Here is a 25,160-nt window from a genome sequence, read left to right on the forward strand (position 1 = left end):
CGGGAAAGCTTGAGCATATCTAGTAAAATTGTCTGTCACAACCAGGACATTGCTAAGCCCACCCAGGTCAGGTTCAAGACACAGGAAATCAATGCATACTAACTCCATTGGTCCCTGACTTCTTAAATGACCCGTTGGGACAGCTCTGCTAGGCAACATTTTTCTCTGAATGCATCGGATGCATGAATGGCAATAGCTTTCAAATTCTGTTCTCATGAAAGGCCAGTAAAATCGATCCCTGACCAATTTAAAGGTGCTATCTGGTCCTAGATGTCCATGATTATTGTGGAGGGCTCTTAATACAGTCAGGCAATGCTTTTCCGGTAAGAATAATTGTTGAACTCCCTCAGGCTCTTCAATAGGACACATCCGATACACAATTCCATCCTACAACTTCAAGCGGTTCCAACCGGACTGTTCAACAATATCTTGGAGTCTCCGGCAACCAATGCTCTCTTGACCAAGGCACATAGAGGGTCTTCCCGCTGCTCCCTCTTCACATCTTCTTTTGTCAGATGGGGAAGTTCCTGACTACGTACTTGAGTCAAATCACAGTAGTAATGGGGCACCCCAGCCGGAGTGACCCCCACAGCTTCAGCTCCCGTGGCTCCCCTACACACTTATATGTGTGTTTTTGCAGCAGGAGTTTTTTTTGGGCATTTTTTGGGGGTCTTTGGAGGCAGGCAAAACATCTGAAATTTCATTAGCGCAAGCATAGGTTTCTGCTATTTTCACACCTATATATGTGTATGTGTATATATACATACATGTGTGTGTGTGTGTATATATACCCCTACACAGAAGTTCAGATGTCATGCCTGACTCCAAACATGTCCTCAAAAAAGCCCTATAAACGGCTGCAAAAAAAGCCAGGTGACAGGGGAGAAGCCACCATCCTGTTCTGTAAGTGTTCTAAGAGAAATTATCTTTTCTATATAGCGGTCACCCTGACACGGAAGGGTTTTGTCACCCTGCCATAGCAGTCAGTGAGTTAACCCTACACTACACTACAGTCACCCTGGCACTTAACACTTTCCCTACAGAAACTAGATTATTAAATCTAACTATAGTGGAAGATAGTACCCTAACTACACTAGATATCCCTTTCCTCACACTAATAATTGCTAAATGACACTTTGAGAGCAGAAGTAACAGAACTGCTTCCACTCTCTTCCACAGCCCTGTATTAAAATGCTAGAGATTTGGCGGGGCTATCTTATATACTGGGGGGCATATTCACTAATGATTGGCCTCTGGAACCCCTAGTCACTCCAATCCCTTTCCTAGCATTCTCTTGCCCCCTCAATTGGCTTTTACTGATGGTTCTGGTCCAATAATGGGCTTTTAAAGCCCAGTTCCTGTCCCATTGCATTTTGGTCGGTTCTGGTTGCCGAATTCCAAACTTTTTCCGCAAAAAGTTCGGAATTCGGACGAATTTCGAACAGTTAATGTTCAGGTCGAACCGATGGTCGACCCGAACCGTTCGATCATCCCTAGTCTTCATGCACGACCTTTCTCCAGGCCACAACACTCACTCCTGAGTATCCAGTCGCCACAGTTTCCCCATCCCCTCAACTGGGGCCTTCTGTTCCTGGACCACCCATTGGAAGGCTTTCCCTTACGGGTGTACTTCTTCAACAGCTAAACCCCTGATAACTAAGGAAGTAAGCAGTCTTCGTAAAAGATCAGTATTCATCCCTAACAGCAAGGAGTTCTGTTTTGGCCCAGGAGGTCGGGGGACAGACCACTGCCAATGTACCAAACGTCTTTGTCTTTCTGGTCAAGGAAGGATCAAAAGCTATCTTGATGGGTATGTATCCAACATATGGAAACTTCTGAGGCCGATGCTCCAAATCTCCAACTCTTCCAACCTGCACAAAGGAATGTGTTTCAAATTTTTTTCGTAGAAATCTCTGTCACTTGAGTCCCAGGGTCAAGTACAGCTTTGATATAGATCCCCTCAACTTGCAACGAGACTACGGGGGAAGGTCCCACCAATTTCTTTGGCACACTTTCAGCTTGAGTATCCTCCATCTGCGTTGCAAACAATCTCCTCTGCACTGTCAGAACTGGTCCTTCGGGTCCTTCAATTTTGGTGGGCTTTTCACTGGTGTTCCCATATTCAACTGCATTGGTGAGGTCATCTCCATTTGCTGCCCTGGTGTATCCCTGCCAGGGGATTCAACTGTTTGTACTTTGACTGATCTCATGGATGGTGACCAGATGCTCTTTTTCTTCCTTTGAGGAGAAGATACATTGACACCCTGTGCCTTTCCCCCAAGCCCAGGTGAACCTTTCTCTTTACAATGTGTAGGAGGAGGGGACCGACTAGGAAGCCCTGTCATCCGCCTCCCTTTTGAGACTCTATTAACACTGGAGCTCTGTTTAGTTTCGGGACGCTCAATTGGCTCCCTCACTGAGGTCCCCTGAAGTTTTCTGCCTTCTTTGGGAAAAAGCCCTTCTGTAAGGCTTTCAGCACCTCTTCCAATGGGACATTTAGCTCTGAAATGCCCGACTTCTCCGCACTCAAAACAGCCTCTATTTCTGAAAAGAAGGGGTCCTGATCCCCGAGGGCTGCTTCCTGGTTCTTGGATTTTTCCTTGCGCTTCCATTACTTGCATCAACTCCTGACACATTTGAGCTTGGACCTGCGCTACTTGAGTCATCAAATCTGCTGAGTTCAAGTTGTTGTCTGACTTTTTACTGTCTGCATTCTCCCGCATCCGACTTTCTACTGTTTTTCTGCTGTCTGCATTCTCACACTGGCCGAGGTCCAGGTCCGCTTCACTTTCCTCATCTGAGAGACTGGGCTCCACATGGAAAAGGCGGGCAGAAGCCTTCTCCCTCTTTCCGCCTCCCACCAGCAGCTCTCTGGCCCTTTGACTCTTCTCTTCTAGCAAAGCTTCTTCTTCTCTCACTTATCTCATCAATTCTGGGTAAGTAGGAGTGGCTCAAGCTCCTTTCAATAACAAATTCAACACAATGGGGTGATTTAGACGGGCCCTTTGTAGCACTCCATCCAGTCATGCTTGATCGGCATCCTTGGGGTCTATGTTCTTCTTCAAGATGATCCGATGTAACATCTTGTCCACTCAAGAGATATAATTGGACAATCTCACCCCTCGCTGTTGGCGAGTATGATTGAATTTGTATAGCAGGTCTGGAGTTCTTTCCACTCTTCCAAAAACAGCATACAAGGCATCAATATAGTCCATGGCTACACAATCCTTCTTGCCCATTCTCATATTTTGAATCACCTCAGCTGCTGGGCCCCTCAAACTCTCGCTAAGCCGCTGCCTCTTCACAGCCTTGGGCACACTCCACTCCTCTACTGCCTGAGTGGCTTGACTCATCCAGCTTTCAAAATCCTTTTCTCCAGTGGGAGTCGGTAACTGGCCTGAAAAGAACCGAAGCGGGGGCGTGTCCAAGATGGTGCCAGGAGTGGACGTGTTTTAGCTGAGCTCCCAATTTCGGCTCTTATCCTGCTAATTATCCTGCATAGATCGACGCCCTGATGGGTTCCTACCGCTCCTACTTGTTATCTCACCCCTGGGGATGCACAAAGGCAAGGGAGGTGTGCAGACACGCTGCACGGCAGACACTGTAAGTACCGCGTCTGAGTCGCAGGCCTCGGGCCTACCCTCCAGAAGTATGGCGTCTCAAACGGACACTGCAGCCTCGGCCCCCAATCCTCCTGCAAACTTTGAGACCCTAATGCAGGCCATTGCTGCCTGCCAAACCGCCCTCACCACCAAAATAGATAATGTGCAACTGGACTTTGGTCTCATCCGGAGGGATCTAAACAAATTTCGGGATTGAGTGACGGAGACAGAGCGGAGGGTCTCGGAGGTGGAGGATGTGCAGCGGTAACACCATTCAGACCTCCAGAAGCTCAAAATCAAGGTCAAGCACCTCGAGGCACGGGCAGAGGATGCGGAGAACCTTAACAGGTGGAATAACCTGCGCATTATCGGTCTACCGGAGGGATTAGAGGGGACGGATCCTGTGGCCTTCACTGAGCGCCTGCTCCCCGCCATCCTGCCTGGGGCCAAATTCTCTCCCTATTTCACGGTCGAGCGGGCGCATCGTATGCCAGTGGTGCGGGGCCCTCCTGGCTCTCTCCCCCGCACGTTTATCTTTAAACTCTTGCATTATCGGGATCGTGACCTAGTTCTGAGAGCAGCCCATCTGCAGGGAGACTTGCGTTATGAGAACGCTAAACTGTCGGTCTTTCCTGATTATTCCGTTGAGACCCAACGCCAGAGGAAATCATTTGATTTTGTTCGTGCCAAACTGCGGGAGAAGGGGCTGAAATACAGTATGCTTTTCCCAGCTAAACTTCGGGTTCAAGATGGCGACCGGGTGCCCTTCTTTACTTCCCCTAAAGATGCGGTCTCCTGGGTGGAGGCGTACAGGATGGCCTGATGCTGCACTTTGTCTGCTGCACACTATGCAAGTTTTTATGAAGCCTGTTTGCTGTTTACCTGTGAACTTCCCTGATGTTCCTTACCCTGGAATGTATTTACAATGTTTCAGCTGCCCTCGGGGGGACTGTGTGGGGGCGATACCGGATGGTCCCCCCCTTTTTCCGGCCTTATAACTCTATCTTCCCTCCGGATTACTCCACGGCATTTCTTCAAGATAACTGAGTTGGTCCTGGGTCCCTAAGCGCGGTGTATCCGCCCTCCCTATTGAGGAATTTTGGACATCTCCTGTGGATTCGGGAGCCACTGCTTCAGTCCGCTGTGGCCCCCCCATCTCCCCCCCCCCTTTGGGGCAGCAATGTTAGTGTCATGATGGGTCATTCTTATGATTCCTGTTTGTTTCATTCTTGTTCAGTTTTGTGCCCCCAGATGTCTGGGTGATCTATGTCTCTTCTTCTAGCCGGAATCCCCGTCCTTCTGCTGTGTGCTGGAGGAGGGGTAGTTCGGTGTCCTTTGGTCACTCACCTCCAAGTGCGACTGTAATGTCCACAGAAGTTGGGATGCAAACCCTCCCCAGTTTTGGGGGGACGGGTGGGGTGGGGGGTCTGGGGATATTTGTTTTTTGCTATGTTCAGTTTTGCTCTGTTATATTTTGTTTTTTTTCTTTCTTTTCATGGCACATTTATCTCTTTACGCAGTTTTCAGTGTATATATTTTATGGCAATGTTTACAAGTGCATCCTTCATCTGGGTCCTCGGAGCTGCTGGGTGGGGGCGACTTCCCTCTCCTGAACCCTATCTATTCACTGTTGTACATGGCTAGTATCAATATTATCTCTTGGAACCCCAGAGGATTCAATTTTCCTGTTAAAAGATCCCTAGTGTTTCAATATCTCAAATCATTCATCCCTCATATCTGTATTCTCCAAGAGACTCATTTGGTGGGTAGCAGAACGTTGGGCCTCAAAAAGCTGTGGATTGGTCCTCATTATCATTCCACTTTTTCCACTTTTGCCAGGGGGGTTAGCGTTCTGATACACAAGTCCCTCCCCTTTCGATTACTGGACCTTGCCTTGGACCCGGATAGACGCTATGTCCTGCTCAACCTAAAACTTGAGTCGTTTACTTTATTATTGGTGGGGTTGTATATCTCCCCCTGCCTCTGTTAAGCTGCTACACAAGATCACTAAAGAGGCGGCCAGATTCACTAACAATAATGTTATTTTCTTGGGAGACTTTAACATGGTCCCAGACCCGAGTGTGGACAGGATGGCTGGGGGCCCTTCTGCCCGTTCGGATCTTGCGGTTTGGGCTGAGACCTACGGGCTTACGGATCTATGGTGGTGGAGAAACCCTCACTCTAGAGAATATACCTGTCACTCTGCCACCTACAAGACCTTCTCCCGCATTGATTTGCTGTATGCGGGGGGAACGGTCCTGCTTTGGGTCAAGGAGGTCAGGATTCTGTCGCGGGGTATTTCGGACCCCGCCTCGATCCTTTTGAATCTGGAAGTCTCTGATAACCCCCAGCTTGCCACCTATTGGGAGGTCAACCCTGGCACGGCCTCATCGGCTGCGGTGTGGGATGCTTTCAAAGCATACTCTAGGGGACATTACCAGACTGCTATTAAACAAGTTAGACAACGTAGGAAGGCTGATTTGACCCAGAAGGAGCGGGAGACCAAGGCCCTGGAACGTTTATATACTCGCATTAGACATCCTGCCCACTACGCTCAACTCCAGTCTCTGACTGGGGAAGTACTGGGGCTGCGGACTGCCTTGACCCAGAAGAAAATGCTCCATCAGTCCCAACTAATTTTTGAGCAGGGGGAGCGGAATGGGAGACTTCTGGCATGGCTGTCCAGGGAACAATCATATCGATATAGCATACCGCATATTACCGATCATGCCGGTGCTAGCCACTCTACACCGACGGCTATTAACTGCTGTTTTGCTAACTATTACTGGACTCTATATGAATCCCATGTTGACTAAACTGACGCAGAGCTGGACCGTTATTTAATGGACGTGGACTTCCTGGTCCTGACTGACAGTTACCGTGCCAAATTGGATGATCCCATCACCATTGTTGAGCTCCAGCGGGCGGTGGCTTCCTTACAACCTGGGAAAACACAGAGACCAGATGGGATCCCAGTGGAGTTTTATAAAGCGCATATCGACCTTTTGGGCCCTCACCTACACTCCACACTGACTGGGTCTCTGACAGAGGGCATCCTTCCACAGACAATGAGTGAGGCGGTTATTGTTGTGATTCCTAAGCCGGGCAAGGATCCCTCCCTTTGTTCATCCTATCGGCCTATCTCCCTACTCAATGTTGACGGGAAAATTCTAGCTAAAATCTTAGCCAATCGACTTAATTCTGTCATAGCAGCCTTGGTCCACCCAGATCAAACTGGTTTAATTCCCGGCAGAGGCACAGATACGAATATTAGGCGACTTTATACGCATTTGGCATTGGCGTCGGGGGAGCAGGCAGGAGTGATGGCCTCTCTCAAGGCTGAGAATGCCTTTGACTCTGTGGAGTGGCCCTTCCTCTGGAGGGTCCTTGCCTGCTTCGGGTTTGGTCCCAAGTTTATCTCGTGGATTCAGCTACTCTATGGCGAACCAGTTGCGAGAGTTCGCACCAACTCGACCCTCTCTGACTGGTTCCCCTTGGCTAGGGGCACCCGCCAGGGCTGCCCGTTTTCCCCGGCTCTGTTTGCCCTTGCCCTTGAGCTGCTTGCGATCTTGTTGCAGGCGGACCCTGGGGTGCGGAGGATTACGGTGGGTGTAGTAGAAGAAAAATTGCGAAGCTATGTATCACATACACTAGGAATTGTCCTAGGAAGTTCGATAAAATTTGGTCTGCATGGATTGAGGCTGTGGGTGCAAAAGTGAACCCCACCCTTGATAATACAGGTTGAGTTCAGGCATCAGGGACAAGGTTGCTAATTTTTATGGTATTTGCTCCCCCTTCTTCTCCCCCCCCCCCCCTTTTTTCCCCTTTGCTGATCCTGTTACCCCATTCATGGGAAATGTACCTGACTAATGCTGCTACAGGAGATTTGTTTGATTCCGCACTACGGTCAATACTGTATAAGTGCTGTATATTTATTCATATCCTTTGAAATATGGAGCCCCCTGCATAGGGTGTACTGTGCCTTATTGTTTGTTTGTTGTTTGATTAATAAAATTCTCTGTTAAAAAAAAAAAGAAAAGAACCGAAGCCTTATATAGCCTTGTCCCGCACTGTTGGAACCATTCTTCACCAGTCTCTCGATTAATCGGCTCATGTCGGTGTAGAATGAGGCAGGAGTTACATCAGCCCTAGTGGAATCAGTACTCACTGATCCAGTACTAGCTTGTAAAGGCAGTGGCCCTTCTTCCAATGCTGCCTCTTTCTTCAGTTGCGAGAACACTCGGGCCCTGACCCCTTCTTTCAGGGTCACCACTGTCTCCTGGAAGCATGTGGGTACATCTTCTTGCCACTCCAGTAGTACTTGCACAAAGTCCAGATCATAGTCTACACTTACATCAAATAGGTAGGCCCTCTAGTCTGGGACTAAGGCCCTCACCCACTACTGGATCTCCTTCTTCATGCATTCATTTCCAGGGACTTCCAAAACAGTGCTTCTCTCTAATTAAGCTCTTTGGGCTCTTCCCCGGGCATTTGCAGCAGCCAAGTCTATCGCCTTTCCTGTCAATGGCTTGTGGCTGGGCTGACTAGAACTGCAGCAGTGGAGAACATCCTCAATGAGCCCCCAAATGTAGCACTACCCCTTGGGGGTTGCTGGTTAATGGGTGTTCTTCAGCACTACTGTGACCCTGTAAACCGTCACGCCCACCTGACACTCCAGGTTCAGACATTGTGTGTATACACCTTTAAGAGTTACACTGACACAGTACCAATGAGTTTTGACTTTTACCCAGTGAGTAAGCAAGTGAAATTATGTCAGTCAGCTGAATCCCTGCTTAAACCACCAGGGTTCAGCGAGACTGACACAGAAACAACAGAAAACAGTAAGTTAAAATATTAAAGTACAGTAGTGAAACAACGTTCTATCCTCTAAACATATATAGCTACTTCCTAGAATGATGCAGCAATATCAGATTGATGGAAAACTTTAAGCTTAAAGAAGAACTCTAGGCTAATTTATGCTATCAGTATACTACTCAGTAGTATAGTCATAAACTAGAACGTGTCCCCTTTAAGAACTATGTGTATCAATGTCCCTTCTTTAGCAAGGCCTTGCTACATTTTTCACCGGCAGTTGGAGCTCCTAAACAGTTTCCACTGTGGTTTAGTATAGCAAAGAGGATCAAAGGTTAAATTGTAATCCTAAAATAATTGATGTTTGTTGTAATGTCTGCAGTCAGTGTAAAGATGAGATGGTATTACTTACTATTACTTGTGGTCTGAACCAGGCGAAGACACCCTCTCTCACTCTGAGATGTTTGTCCGTGAGGATGTCCAACCGACCTCCACTCGGTTTCCTTCAGCAACACTGTGAAAGCATCCACAGTACAGCGACCAGCATCCGCTTCGCTGAGTCTGAGTTCCAGGAGCGGGTCAGGCCTCATGCACTAGGTCGCAGCTACCGTCAGTCACACACTCAGCAAGCTGACTCGCACACAATGGATCCCCGGACCAAGAGAGTTTTCAAGCTGTAAAGCAGATGTTTTTATATATTCTCCCATGATTCTCCACTCCCCCTTCAGCCTTCTGGGAAGATAGGTTCTCCAATCAATAATCGTCTCTCTGCCTGAAACTACATCTCCCACAATCCCAATCTTCAACTTCCTGCCAGAGGACGATTCCATTGAAATGAACATTAAAGGGGCACAGGAACAGTTCAAATAACAATGATAAATCCGTGTACTGATAATAGTAGTCTGATCCCAGCTACAAAAGAAAAGTGTGGGATCCTAAACTAGTAAACCTACATACTCACCTAGTTGGCTGCAGCATCGATCCAAGCTGCAGCTGTGCCCTACTGGCTTTACACTGAGTGATCAAAGACAGCTGATCAATCAGTTCTCAGGTCCTCTCTGAACACAGAGCGATGACTTTTTGTTACCTCACTGGTGCTCCGGACTGTGGACGGTGTGGTAATGGCTTGCTAAGGGTCTCAGCGATGCTCTAAAAAGGCTGACTCCGCTACCGATCAGGCATCTGGGCAGGTCCCAACATTGTTGTCGGGATCCCTGCAGAGCCTAGACAGGCTCTATGACATCAGCTGAAAGCAAATTTTAGCCCACTGTTGGCTCAATCTGGGTCACATAAGTGGAGAACTACTTGCACTCCCGTGGCCCACAGGAGAAGTATGGCCAAAAGAGCTTTGGCCATATTTCTCCTATAAGCTAGTCATACACAGTAAGGTTTTTATTACAACATTTGTAGAAAAATCATTTACCACCACTGAGTCAATTAATGTAGTTTGAAAGCCCTTAACATTTCACCCAAACCTGCTATTTGAAAGGAATATTAGACATCCCAGACATATTAGACATGTTATATTACAATATGTATGTTTTTTTCCAATTGAAAACAACATTCAGAGTTAGAATTATGTTCATTCAACAAAAGTTTTCATCCTGCTCCTTCAGATTTTCTCACAACTACAATTGAAAATTAGGGTGTTTGTAAAGGCTCAAGGTTTTTTACCTTCATGCGTTCTATGCATGAAGGTAAAAAACCTTCTGCACCAGCCCCCCAGCCCCCCCTAATATTTACCTGAGCCCGATCCCAATCCAGCGATGTGCAGGAGAGCCTCAACTCTCCCGGGTCTCGCCCTCCTCATTGGCTGAGACAGCAGCGGTAGCCGTTGGCTCCCGCTACTCTCAATAACAGCCAGAGTAGGGGCAGGGCCATTCCAGGCTCTATGGGTGAATGGACACACACAGCAGCAGCTTGGGAAAGAGCTTGCTCAGGTGCCCCCATAGCAAGCTGCACTAGGCAAGAGGGAGGGGCCAGGAGTACCAGCGGGGGACCTGAGAAGAGGAGGATTGGGGCTGCTCTGTGCAAAACCAACTGCACAGAGGAGGTGTGTATGACATGTTTGGTACTTTTAAACAAAAATAATAGCTGCCTTTATTATACCTTTGATGTCAAATTGACCCTATTAACCATGAGAAAATCAAGCGAACATTCCAAAAACTGTGAACAAAATAATACTTGTAAATGACCAGCTTTACAGGTTTCTTGCAGAAATACATGTAATTCCAAAGACTTCCCAAACCTTTTTTGCAATTATATGGCCTACAAATGACATCTATATGTAACCTCACTGCACTTAGATTCACAATGTGATTTAAGAATAATACTTAAAGAATAATAAATTGTGAAACAAAATAACAACCCTGCTATCCCAAGGTTATCTGTCTCATAATCAAAAGAATTGGACTGACTATACCCAAAGTTAGAGAAGATAATACAATGCACTTAATGTGCTCATAGTACAGCTGTAATGATGTGACCCGGTCACCGGTTAAGATTTCAGGCAGAGAAGGGATACATTTTTAGCACTACTGTGCTGACCTTAAAGCATAAAGAGGGTGATAATGGGTGACAGTGGAGGACCAGGAAAATGTTTCCAATGGAGATAGAAATGGTTCCTGCATTTTTTGTCAGGTTTATATTTTTGTCTGCGCTCCCCTGCTGAAATGACCCCTACTCCCCTCAAATTCTTATCCTGGTGCCACATCGATATAAAGTGAGGGATATCTACTCAATGAGATAACAGAGATCAATAACACAAGTCATAACATTTCCTGTTCTGTTAAAAAAACTAAACAAAAAAAAAATATGCCTGGAGCTGTACTATTAATGTTAATAGCACAGATAAGTAAACACATAGGTACTAATAAAATCAAAGTGGATAAAGGAAAATTAGAACAAAAATTTAGTTGTTCCTAAAGGTAACCAATCAGATTTCACCTTTCATTTTAAGGTAAATGAAAACCAACGATTTGACTGGATGCTTTTGACAACAGTTGCCATATATTTTGTGTTAAAGCATAAGTTTACTTCATAAATATTGAAATAAAATAAAAAGAATAAGCATAAAGGATATTACTTACCTTCAGTGAGATGTGTTTCTTGTGCTGCTGTGTTCTCGTTTAGCAGAAATTCCCTCCTCCAAAGACCTCCAACCCCCACTGCTGTAATTTTTCCTGTGCAGTGGGGATTGTTAGAACTAAGGCAATCATCAAGAGCACCAGATTATGCCTTTCTGCTCAGCTCCTCCATCCATAGAAGCCAGTATTACAGCTTATACCAGAGGTGTCAACCTCAATTTCATTGTGGGCCACATCAGCATTATGGTTCTCCTCACAGGGCTTTTTTTCTCAGAGAATAGGTGCAGAAAATTGCACTGACAGTGGGAGGATCCTAAAGGGGCAATAAATACCAGGATTGCATTGTGTGTGGAGTTCAGGGGTGCTGTAATGTATAGAGAGAAATAGCCGCACTCCAACTTGAAGGTGAAAAATATAAAATCTGTTTTATTCGTATCCAAAAGATAAAATCAATTCAAAGTGTATCCATAATACAGTCAGAGACAAGAGATGAATGCATAGTAGTTGACGCGTTTCACGGATAAACGTCCTCTTAGTGGTTACGACTAAGCGGACGTTTATCCGTGAAACGCGTCAACTACTATGCGTTCATCTCTTGTCTCTGACTGTATTATGGATACACTTTGAATTGATTTTATCTTTTGGATACGAATAAAACAGATTTTATATTTTTCACCTTCAAGTTGGAGTGCGGCTATTTCTCTCTATACATTACAGTTGCCTGGACTGCGGATCCTTGCTGCACCTTATTTTGATGGTTGGGATTACCTTATCACTGGAGCGGTTCTTTTGCCCTTTCTGCTGATCTGTGACTGAGTTCAGGGGTGCGCCACATACAGAGTTCAGGGGTGAGCTACATACACAGTTCAGTGTCCAGGAGTGTGCTACGTACAGAGTATAGTGTTCAGAGGTGCGCTATGTACAGAGTTCAGAGGTGCACTAAGTACAGAGTGCAGGGTTTAGGGGTTTGCTATGCATAGTGTGCAGGAATGAGCTCTTTCACAGGCTTCTCACATCTCCCTTCAACCCCTACCCCCTGGGTGCAGGGGCCACATAAAATAGTCTGGAGGGCCGAATGCGGCCCACAGGCCTTGGGTTTGACACAAGTGGCTTATATTAATAAAACAGGATCTATAAATGGAGGATGAGTGAAAGGTTCATCCCCCTTCCATTTATTGATCATGGTTCATTTATCATTAAAGTAAATCACTAAAGAAATACAAAGGCTGATAAATGATGGCTTGAAGGTTAGGTCAGTATTGAGATACATTGTTAGTGAAATGTTCATAGATCCTATTGGTGACAAGTTTTTCTTAGCAGTGAAAACAGTCAACCCCATGACTATGCTGTAAACTAGCATACTATTTCTAGGGGTACATTTATAAGGCTGTGGATGTGACATTCACCAAATATTTAGTGCAGTGCTAGTGCATGTGTTTTAAAATAGTCATTGATTCACATTGTAGTAAATATACTGGAGTATATTGTTTATTTAGCCAAGTCAACATTTGTTCACTTTGAACACTTAATAAAATGTTGACAAAATAAAAAATGTTTATGATTGGGTGATTAGTGTGACTACAGCAACCCAAAAAAGGCAACCCCTCAGTAAATCAACTCCATTGGCTCATTATACATTAGATTTATTCACATTTTGTAATACATTTTAGACCTTAATTGTTGTCAGCATTGACAAATTACTTTAAGGCCTCATTTAAATGGCCATAAAAATGTTACTGATGTTATTGCACGTGTGCTTTTTAGGGGAAAAGTTCCTGCGTAATGATCAGTAAAATTTATGTGTATAGCTGCATTTATTGCATACATATCTTGTTTTTTTGATAGTTTATTTTTCCCTTTTGTTTAGACTTCACATGCTTACAAACGCACCTACTGTACATGCAGATTTTTGGATTCTGTGTGACAGATCTGAAAGTAGCTTATGTTTACATGCCTGTTTGAAAGGCTCCATTGAAAATTCAGATCCGTAATTTAAAAACACTTGCATATGTGTTTTTTACAGCCGTGTGAATGAAATTTAAGGACCTATTCATACCAGCAGACCCATCGGGTCTCCCTGTCCATTTTTCAGGTGGACCTGATCGGACCACCCCTTATTCTCTATGGAGTGGCGGGTGTCGGCTGGCGGCATCCGATCCAATCTGCTACAAACAGACAAATGGGGATCCGTTTCTCATCCGTCCGGCGGATCAGATGACAGTCAACTGTCAAAAAGAGAACAGTGGACTGTGTCCCCTCTGCATAAGTGGAGTGGACACAGACCTGTGATCTGCCTGCTGAGCAGGGATCAGCAGGGAGAGATCCTCTGCTGAGCAGGCAGATCCATTGGACAGAGTCCACCTCATCTGAAAGGGGCCTAGGGCTTCATTTATACAGTCGTAAAAATGTGGTTATAACACGTGTGTAGCACTGCCCCCTAGAGGGCTTCTGGATATTACACTTTAGGGATTCCCCTGGGTTACCCGTAGCAACTGTTTGCAAAAAACTTAACACTTTAAGTTCTTGACTCAGCCAAAGGTCAGTCCAGGGGATGTTGTTTTTGTGGTTTTATTTAAATTGGGATGGGAGAAGGGATGAGAGGGATACTCCAACTGTTAACTATTCACAATGCTGAGGACTTTTAACTTGAGAATGCAGCAAGGCCACTACTTCATCCTGCCACTTGAATGAAGATGAGGTAAGTGTTCCTATAGTATTTCTCTTCAGGGCGCTCCCTTAGTACCCCCTTTCTCTCTGGGCTAGCTGACACCCATCCACTTACTCTACACTTCAGAGTGGTCCCCTTCCTGGGCAGACACCTGGGCAAGTCCCTCTGTACTCACGACACTGTTTTTCCAGATTCTCCAGTGCCCCAACTCCTCTAGTCAGCTTTCCTTGCCCTCTGGGTTCAGCCTCACACCACCGGTACACCAGGCTGACTGCCTGTGACCACTATCAACTGCTGCAGAAGAGGAGGCAGACGCCACCCTCCTTCTGGGACCTGGCTTCCCGTCCAAAGACCTCTACCTCATGTGCCCGTGGCTTTTTATATCTTGTCCCATAATGCACCTCTGTCTGTGCTAACCCTTGGGACAGTACCAAAAGCCTGCGTATCATTGGTCGGGTTTTCCCCCTTTGTTTAGACTTAATTTATACGCATACAAATGTGTGCACATGCGTTTATATGCGTAAGGGCGTACATTGCATGCTCTTAGATGCCTTAGATGCAGATTTTTGGATTCTGTGTTACGGATCTCAAAGCAGCCAATGTTTACACACCTGTGTGAATGGCTCCATTAAAAACAATGCATCTGCATTCAGATCTGTAATTAAAGCAGTAGTAAACACTGTTTGGACATTTGTATCCACAGGTACGCCTACAATAAAGCTTACCTGCAGGTACAAGGAATATCTTCCAAACGTGTACTGTTTAGGAGATATTCACTGTTTCTGCAGCCAGTGACATCCCTGATGCATGTGCACTGAAGGGACAACATACTCATGCCATCCTTTCAGAGCTCTGTGCCGCGACTGTGACTCCTGCGCGCAAGCGCGGGAGTGATGTCATCGTGGTTTGGCCATTTAAACAGAAAGAAAACCAGGGGAAGATGGAAGCAGTGACAGAGCGCCGCTGAAGGGCTTCATTTTAAGGAATATTTCTCATAATGTGGTAGTGCAATGCTAGAAAGAATTTTTTTTCAATGCAAGACTTTACTACAGCTTTAAAAAACACTTGAATATGCGTTTTTTTTATGGCCGTGTGAGTGAAGCTTAATATTCATATTTTTATCATAAATGTATCCTCATGACATCCCGATGCCATTAAAATGTTTGCATTGTAAACTTTCCATCATGTTCTATTGTGTGATTATTTTCTTTATAACTTAACAGCCTTTTCATTTCTGAAGTACTGGCTACAATGTGTAATAGTAATCCAAACAAATCGGTATTTGCTATGTTATGAACACAGCTCAAGATACAATAATGTTACCATGTAATACTTTGGTGTTTGTTTACAGAGCTGGGATCACAGGTCCCTGAACACAAAGAGTATTTATACCAGGAAGGCTGATAGAGTGCATGAACTACCTGGCTACGTGAAGGTAAGTAATGGCAACAGTAAAAGCCACCAGTGGACTGTGACCGCTGTTCAAGTGGAGTTAACAATATGATCCTCCTATTATTTGTAGTATATTGCTATAACATAACAGAATGCTTTGACGTTAACATAAAACCATTCTACATAATAATGTCAAAATGTACTCTGTTGTTTTTATGACATCCAAACAAGAAATAACGCAGGGTTTGGATGACTCCAGACAGTACTGCATGCAATACACAATAGACATGATTGCAGAATAACATCAGACACACTGACAGATTTGATAATTCTATGGTAACATTGATCTTTCCGTGTGAGGTCTGACTGGTTTTCCCTGAAAGTTGTTTCTACCCCACGCCAGGGGTTTTGACCTTCACACACTGACTCATTCGTTACAATAATTCTGTTCAGCAATTTATGTAGATCTCATATATCTTAGTCTCTCAAACAAACTGCATCTATAAATCCTGTATTTATAAAATGACATACTGTATATTTATTTAAAGTCTGATGTCAGTTTGCAAAATAACCTAATATGCTAATAATGAAACTTAACAAGTTGGTTGTACAGATGGTTATAGACAGGACATAAAAGGTGTATTATCTGGAATAACTGAAAGAGAATAATAATAATAATAATAATAATAATAATAATAATTTGTATTCCAATCTTTTCTGATCTGTTTTTATTATTTTTTTCCATTTTAGATCCCAATCGCTAATAATCGCTAATAATAATAATAATAATTTAAATTTAAGTCATGTCAAAAAAAGGAAAAAAAGTGATTTTTTAAAATTATTATTTAAAGTAGAATTTTGGATTTTTTTCTGTAAGGGGTGGACACATAGTAAGTATATTATATGTTATATTATCATTAGGATATTTTTTAGGTGTAGAAGTGTCACAAGAGAACAAATAGCATTGGGAAATATCAAGATATTAATTTAAAAACTGGGTCTGAAACAAACTGCTTTGACTTTCCTCAACAGATCTGATTGACTACATAATGCTGCTATTTTATCTGTGTGCTTTAACAACTTGGGGGTGATTTACTAACGGTGGCACACACAGAATTTGGTGCAGCTGTGCATAGTAACCAATCAGTTTCTAAATTCAGCTTGTTCAGTAAGGCCCCTTTCACACAGGAGGACCGTTCAGATCCGCCTGTCAGTTTTTTTTTGGCGGATCTGAACGGATGCCCCATGTATCTCTATGGGGCATCGGATGTCAGCGGAGACATGTCCGCTGACATCCGATCCGATCCTGTCAAATCTGGACGGATGGAAACCCTATTTTCAGCTGTCATCCTCCTGCTCAGCGGGGGATCGGCAAGTCGATCACTCGCTGAGAAAAATGGAGTCTGTCCGACAGACTCCATGTGTGAAAGAGCCCTTAAGCTTTTGCAATACAATCTAGAAGCTGATTGGTTACTATGCACAGCTGCACCAGATTCTGTGTGCACCGGTTTTAGTAAATCCTCCCCCTTGTGCCTTCTTATATCTATTGAGGACTTCTGTAACGCAATCTCCCTGCCAGAGCTTGTGACTGTGATTTGTTTGAGCTATTATAGAGCCAAGTACGAGAGTTCTGTATTCTTCTCCTAATATAAAAAATGGTGAACCCAGTGCTAACAATGGGACACCCAATGGATTGTGGAAGGTTGACTGAGCCAAAATCTCAACCTTCAGAGTCCTTTATTAATATAAAATACTCCTGCAATCTGTAAGATTATTCAAAACATACTGTATAGTGCATCTTAAACATGCTTCTATTTTCATTATTTCTTTTATCCAGATTAAAATAAAAAATGTAATCCAGACCCATTTGGCATTAATTAAAAAAGGAATTATTTCTCTTTTGAATTGAACTTGTGAGCTTGTTTAATGCCCAAGCATGTGCAGAACAGTGTAAAAATCACATTTTCCTTTGCAGCTTTACTGAGCCTAGTAAAAAATATAATAATAAATCAATATTAATTACTTTAAAAGCTAATTTTGCATTAAGCCAGACAGAGTGGTACATAATATTTTTTTTATTTATGTAACATATCCCTAGGAGTGTTATTTATTTCATAGTTTTTCGAGTTGTTCAAGTGTAAGTAAACCCTTAAAAAAAATCTTTCTGCAAGTTAAGGGCATAATGTGCTAGTATGCATTTACCTAAAAACAAAGCCCTCTATCTGCGCGTTGTTACCACTGACAGGGCTTCTATTTTCTTTAAAGGTTCGTGGACTCCGGCCGTTTGAATGGCCAGCCTGTGACAATGTCACTCCCACGCATGTGCATGGGGGGTCACGGCCAAGGCACAGAGCTTTGAAGGAATGGCATGATATTGCCATTATTATTTCAGAGCGCGTATGACGGTGACGTCGCTGGCTGCAGAAACAGTAAATGTCTCCTAAATGGTGCGCGTTTAGGAAAAATTCCTTGTACCTACAGGTGAGATTTATTATAAGCTGACTAACATTAAACAAATTCTGCCTGGTTATGGTATTATATCCTTGTTAACATTGTTTCTCACGCACTTCACAATTTAAATGAACTTACTGGCAGTTCACGGATATCCCAAAGTTGAGTAATGTGTTCACTTGGTCCATGTCCCCTCTCCAGGCAGCCTCATACAATAAGGTCTTTTTGTGTTCCAGTGAGTGAGTCATTGTTGAGTTTAAGTGTGGACATCTATCCAGCTGCCATTGCTTCAGTCCCCCTGTCCTTCGAACTTGTCTCTCTGTCTTGGAAAGTGAGATGGAGTCATGTAAATCAAGGAGTTTCCATGCAATTTCCATTTGCTCAGCCATAGATCTAATTATTTTACTTCTTAGCTTGGAGAAAACTTAAAGCAAGGTTCAGTGACTGCATTCAAGTCTAAGAGTACAGTCTCACATTCCAGAGCTGTCAGAATACTGCTGAGCCTATTCCTGTTTTGGTGTTGTCATGGGCAGCACAATTTGACACCCAGTGTGCTAAGGCTTTGCCTAAGGTCATTGGAATTAACTCGTAATTTATTCCAACAATCTGTCTTTTGTAACATGATGGATGAAAACATTAGAGCAGGTACTGAAACAATGAACAATGCTTTGCATGCTGATTATCCAGAAAGTTATTGTCTGAATTGATATACTGTATTATTGAATAAAAACATTACCTCTAATTCAGATTTCATATTAACATCTAATTATTCCAGTGTTTCTCAACCACAAAGTCGCAGCATCCTTTAACCTCCCTGGCGGTATGATTCTGTCAGGAATTCTGTTCCAAAAGCGGTACAATTCTTTTCATGGAAATTTGGCGTTATGTATTATAGGCCTACAATTCTTAGTAATTACTGACTTAAACCTGACCAAAACAAGACTCTAGTAGACATCCCAGATGTGATAAATTTGAAACACAAACAAGTGAATTATAATCGAATCAATAATATTATTTTATTATTTAATATATAATATATATAATAAAATTATATTATTGATTCGATTATAATTCATGCGTTGTATATTATATATATATATGTGTGTATATAGATATATATATATATATATATGTGTGTGTGTGTGTGTGTGTGTGTGTGTGTGTGTGTGTGTGTGTGTATATATATATATATATATATATATATATATATATATATATATATGCATATATATATGTGTATATATATATATATATATATGCATATATATATATAAAATGAAATATAAAACGCATGAATTACAATCGAATCAATAATATAATTTTATATATATATATATATATATATAGGTGTGTGTATATATATATATATATATATATATATATATATATATATATATATATATATATATATATATATGCATATATATAATATAAAATGTGTTTTGTGCAACGTTTTTTTTTTTTTTTTTTTGAATTTCCCTCCCAGTTCCGCTCCCATGCAGCATTGCTGCTGCAGGGAACGGAACTAGGAAGTCCTCCTACCGACAGACGAGCGGCGGAGATCTCGGCTGGCGGTCACAGCAATGAGAGCTCATCGCTGGATCGCCAGGATAAGGTAAGAGACGCTCCGCTGCGCTGTCTGCATAGCTCTGCCATTCACCCCGAGCGTGACTCGGGGATACCGCTAATAGCAGAAAATTCCTACCCCGAGTCACGCTCGGGGATACCGCTAGCGAGGTTAAAGGAATGCAAAGTCTCAAAGTACCCCAGTCTAAAATGTAAAAATTGTAAATGGTACTTACCAAAGGGAAACCTGAGCCTGTAACAGTTCACACAACCTACCTTCACGCCAGAAGCCCCCTTCACATTAGAGGTTCCCCTTTTAAAACAAAGCCCTCCCCCTGTCACATCAGACATTTCCCTCTTAACATCAGAGTCCCCCCTATGCATCAGAGACCCCTTACAGTGGGGATCGAAAGTTTGGGCACCCCAGGTAAAAATTTATACTAATGTGCATAAAGAAGCCAAGGAAAGATGTAAAAATCTCCAAAAGGCATCAAATTACAGATTAGACATTCTTATAATATGTCAACAAAAGTTAGATTTTATTTCCATCATTTACACATTTCAAAATAACAGAATACAAAAAATAGAGTCTGCAAAAGTTTGGGCACCCTGCAGAGTTAATATCTTGTACTGCCCCCATTGGCAAGTATCACAGCTTGTAAACGCTTTTTGTAGCCAGCCAAGAGTCTTTCAATTTTTGTTTGAGGTATCTTTGCCCATTCTTCCTTACAAAAGTCTTCCAGTTCTTTGAGATTTCTGGGCTGTCTGTCACGCGCTGCTCTTTTAAGGTCTATCCATAGATTTTCAATTATGTTGAGGTCAGGAGACTGTGAAGGCCATGGCAAAACCTTCAGTTTACGCCTCTTGATGCAATCCCCCGTGGATTTCGAGGTGTGTTTAGAATCATTGTCCATTTGTAGAAGCCATCCTCTCTTTAAATTCAGCTTTTTCACAGATGGCATCAAGTTACCATCCAAAATTTGCTGAAATTTTATTGAATCCATTTTTCCTTCTACTCGTGAGATGTTCCCTGTGCCACTGGCTGCAATACAACCCCAAAGCATGATTGATCCACCCCCATGCTTATCAGTTGGACAGAGGTTCTTTTCATTAAATTCTGTGCCCCTTCTCCAAACGTACCTTTGTTCATTCCGGCCAAAAAGTTAAATTTTAACCTCATCGGTCCACAGAACTTGTTTCCAAAATGCATCAGGCTTGTCTATATGTTCATTTGCAAAGTTCAAACGCTGATTTTTGTGGTGAGGACGTAGAAGAGGTTTTCTTCTGATGACTCTTCCATGAAGACCATATTTGTACAAGTATCTATTTATAGTGGAATAGTACCACAACTCCAGTGTCTACCAGATCTTTCTGGAGGGATCGTGCAGTCAAACGTGGGTTTTGAATTGTTTTTCTCACAATCCTGCGAGCTGTTCTGTCTGATATTTTTCTTGGTCTTCCAGATCTTGCTTTAACTTCCACTGTTCCTGATGACTGACATTTCTTAATTACATTCCGAACAGAGGATATTGACATCTGAAAACGCTTTGCTTTCTTCTTGTAGCCTTCTCCAGCTTTGTGAGTGTCAACTATTTTCAGTTTCAGTTTTCTAGACAACTGCTTAGAAGATCCCATGATGCTGATTGTTGGGGCAAGGTCAGATGAGTCTGGGCATTTAAAACCTTTGAGATTGACATCACCTGGTCTTCCCAGACAATGATTGAGAACAATCCATGACACTGGCAGGTCTCAGCCTTGCAAAGGGGGCAGTGCATGCTATAAATTCTGCAGGGTGCCCAAACTTTTGCAGACGCCATTTTTTTGTTTTCTGTAATTTTGAAAGTGTCAATGATGGAAATAAAATCTAACTTTTGTTAACATATTATAAGAATGTCTAATCTGTAATGTGATGCCTTTTGGACATGTTTCCATCTTTCCTTGGCTTCTTTATGCACATTAATACAAATTTTTACCTGGGGTGCCCAAACTTTAGATCCCCACTGTATACAAGAATCTCTCCATCACATCAGAGTTGCCCCATCACTACAGAGTCCCCCATAACATCAGCCCCCAAATCACACAGTTCCCCCATCACAGAGCCCCCCAGTCACACAGACCCCTTCATCATCACAGAGCCCTGCAATCACAGAAATTAAAAACTCCAGAAAAGTAAAAAAAAAAAAAAAAAATCTTTTGGCTATATATATATACACTTTAAAATGCATGTTTCTGTGTATGTCACCAGTGCAAACCAAACAGTGAAATTACAGTATAACTAATATATGGTTTGCTGCAGCTAGAGTAACTATACAGGAGTGTGTGCAAATAAAGTTATATAAGTAGCTGTGCTAACCAATACGTGAATTATTAATGACCCACGCAAACATAAAATATAAATATTTCAATACTACTGACAATGTGCAACAAAAATATAAGAAATATAATATTTGTGTAAAAAAATGAAGTGTCCATTAATCCATTCTGTGCCAAAAATTGTGATATCTTGCATATAATTGCTCATATGGTGATACACCCAAATGTATTGTGTCTATATCCACCACCTACCAAAATTCACATTCACCAAATGGTAGTGCAGTATGGGCCTGATCGATATAAATGTCCTTTGATTCCCTTTATGGATCTCTCCTGTGGTCCCAGTTATATGCAACGGTGTTCCACTGACTCCTTGTTCACTCCAACAGGCTCCCCTCTAATGCACTCATGTAATCAAATAATAGCCATTATCATTAAAAATAAAAATAATTGACTTTCAGTGTCTGTGAGCTATTGTTGAGGGGTATTCCTACACTTCTTTATGTAGCACTGCCCCGTAGGGAGCTGCTGAGAATTACACTTCTTGGGTTCCCCTGGGTTACCATTAGCAACTGACAGGAGATACCCGGCATTGAAAGTTCTTGGCTCAGACAATGAACAGTCCAGGGGATTTGTGTTTTTTTTTTTATTTTTATTGGAACTTGGATGTGAGAAGGGATGAGGGGGATACTCCAACTTGAACTATGCACAATTCCTGAGGACAACTTACTGTAGAATGCGGCAAGGCTGCTGCTTCACCTTGCCGCTGAAGTGAAGATCATGAATATGTACTCTCCTTTAGGTTACTCTTTAGGGTCCACTGACACCCTACTGGAGTGGTCCCCTTCCTGGGCAGACCCCTGGCAAGCCTCCCAGTACTCAGAGACACTGTTTTTCCCTGGGTCGCTCTGCCTCCAACTCCCTTGCCAGCATCCACTGGACCTCCTGGCTCAGCACCACACTTCTGGTCCACAAGGCTGACCGCCTGTGACCACCTTCCTCAGCAACAGGAGCAGAGACAGCCATCACCCTCCTCCTGGGACCTGGCTTCCCGCCCAAAGACACCCTGTCACATGTGCCCGTGGCTTTTATAACATATTCCAGGATGCACCACTGTTGTGCCTACCCACTGGGATAGTTACAAAGCCTGTGTGTCACTGGCTGGGTTTCCTCCACTGTCCAACATGCTCCCCTTTTGGATACAGTGGGGACACTCCCTCAGACCAGATGACTTACACATGGACACATCCAACAGGCATAACTACTGATTAGGCTCCCCTGTGAAGCAGGCAGAGCAAACTATTCTTTTTCCTAGCACCTACCTAGGAGGGTGCTACATCTACATATTTTTTTTTTTAATCTGCATGGCTTAATATTAGTATTAGTAACTATAATTAAGGCAGTTCTGAAGGCAAAAGGGGGTCCAACCCGGAGCTAGCAAGGTGTACCTAATAGAGTGTCCGGTGAGTGTATACAGTTCTGGTTTTGAGTTTAAAGACACTTTAAAGTATATATTTGCTTATTACTACAGGAATATGTGCCACTGCAGCCAGCGCTGGGACATAAAAGCACAGTAAACCACCAATTCATCAAATAGAGAGGCCCGAGTTAAAAAGAAGAGCATGGACGGAGGGCTGGCATGACAGGGGTTAAAGGGTCTAGGGAACTGTGAGTTTTAGGTCCCTATGAGATAGATAAGCAGGGGGAATCAAGTTACAAAAAATAGTGATTGGGTACAAGTTTGGGAAGGGGTGGTGAGGCTGAGTGCGGGGTAGGGTCTCCAGTCGGAAGAGGGACCAGCAGGGGAAAACGTCCCTCCTGCCCGCCCTGGTATTTTATTTGTGATAGGCAAATTATTATTTTGGGTTTGGGGTTGTTAGGGACAATTTTGTCAAGCAGCTGGCGGGGTGCAAGGTCCTTGTAGGTTACTGTGGGCACCAAAAAAGGTACTTGGTAGGGACCCGTCTGAGGTACGGCTCCCAGTTGTGCTAATGGAGGTATCTGCGGCTGGTTGTCTCCGAGTCGGTGGTGTTGCAGCTGGAGGCCTGTTAAGTAGGTCGCAGGTATTTTTCTTGTGAGTAATGTCCACTAGGACCTTGAGGCTCCAGTTACACTGTATTTACCTGGTATTTAACCACTTTACCACCGGAGGATTTTCCTGCTTTACGTCCAGGCCACTTTTTGCAACTTGGCACTGCGCGACTTTAACTGACAATTGCGCGGTCATGCAACGCCGTACCCAAACTAAATTTACGTCCTTTTTTCCCCACAAACAGAGCTTCCTTTTGGTGGCATTTGATCACCTCAGTGCTTTTCATTTTTTGCGATATTAATAAAAAAAGAGTGAAAATTTTGCAAAAAAATTGAAATTTTCTACTTTGACAGTTAAAAAATATCCAATATATTCAATTTTTGTCATATATTTAGGCCAAAATGTATTAAGCTACATGTCTTTGACAAAAAAATTCTCAGTAAGCTTATTTTTAACCGCTTTAAAGATTTTACCCCATTCCTGACCAGGCTATATTTTGCGATTCGGCACTGCATTACTTTAACAGACAATTACGCGGTCGTGCGACACTGTACCCAAATTAAATTTATGTCCTTTTTTTCCCCCACAAATAGAGCTTTATTTTGGTGGTATTTGATTACCTGTGCGATTTTTAATTTTTGAAAAAAAGAGCGACAATTTTGAAAAAAAATAAAACAATAATTTTTACATTCTGATATATAACATTCCCCAAAAAAAATTTAAAAATCAAAATTTTTTAACATTTTAGGCCAATTTGTTTTCTGCTACATATTTTTGGTAAAAAAATCACAATAAGCATATTTTGATTGGTTTGCGCAAAAGCTACTAACTATGGGAAAGATTTGTCATTTTTATTGTTTTTTTTTTTTACTAGTAATGGCGGCGATCTGCGATTTTTGTTGTGGGACTGCGACATTGCGGCGGACAGATCAGACCCCTAACTGACATTTTTGACACTTTTGGGGGTACCAGTGACATTACTACAATAATCAGTGCTATAAATATGCACTGTTACTGTAATAATGACACTGCCAGGGAAGGGGTTAACTTTATTGGTGATCAAGGGGTTAAATGTATGCCTCCTGCTTACTTATGTGTGTGGGGGGAGGGGGCTGTGTGACACAGACACAGATCGCAGGTTTAGCTATGCTGAATCCTGTAATCTGTCCCTGCCTGTCACATAGGAGATCCGCCTGCTTTGTTTACACAAGCGGGCGGATTTCCTCACTCAATCCCCG

General features: G+C 43.1%; 1 protein-coding gene across 1 annotated transcript in view; it reads right to left on the reverse strand.

Moving 5' to 3' along the window:
- LOC309549115 (uncharacterized protein) overlaps positions 1-18,479 on the reverse strand; it is a 74,324-nt gene extending 55,845 nt beyond the window's left edge. Inside the window, exon 1 of the mRNA XM_082249153.1 lies at positions 18,150-18,479. Within this exon, the coding sequence (XP_082105279.1) occupies positions 18,150-18,400 (251 nt within the window). The 5' untranslated portion in view covers positions 18,401-18,479. The remainder of the gene's footprint in view (positions 1-18,149) is intronic.
- Between the last annotated feature and the right edge of the window lie 6,681 nt (positions 18,480-25,160).

The sequence above is a fragment of the Pelophylax lessonae genome (genome assembly GCF_965119305.1).
Source record: "Pelophylax lessonae genome assembly, chromosome: 3".
Taxonomy (NCBI): domain Eukaryota; kingdom Metazoa; phylum Chordata; class Amphibia; order Anura; family Ranidae; genus Pelophylax; species Pelophylax lessonae.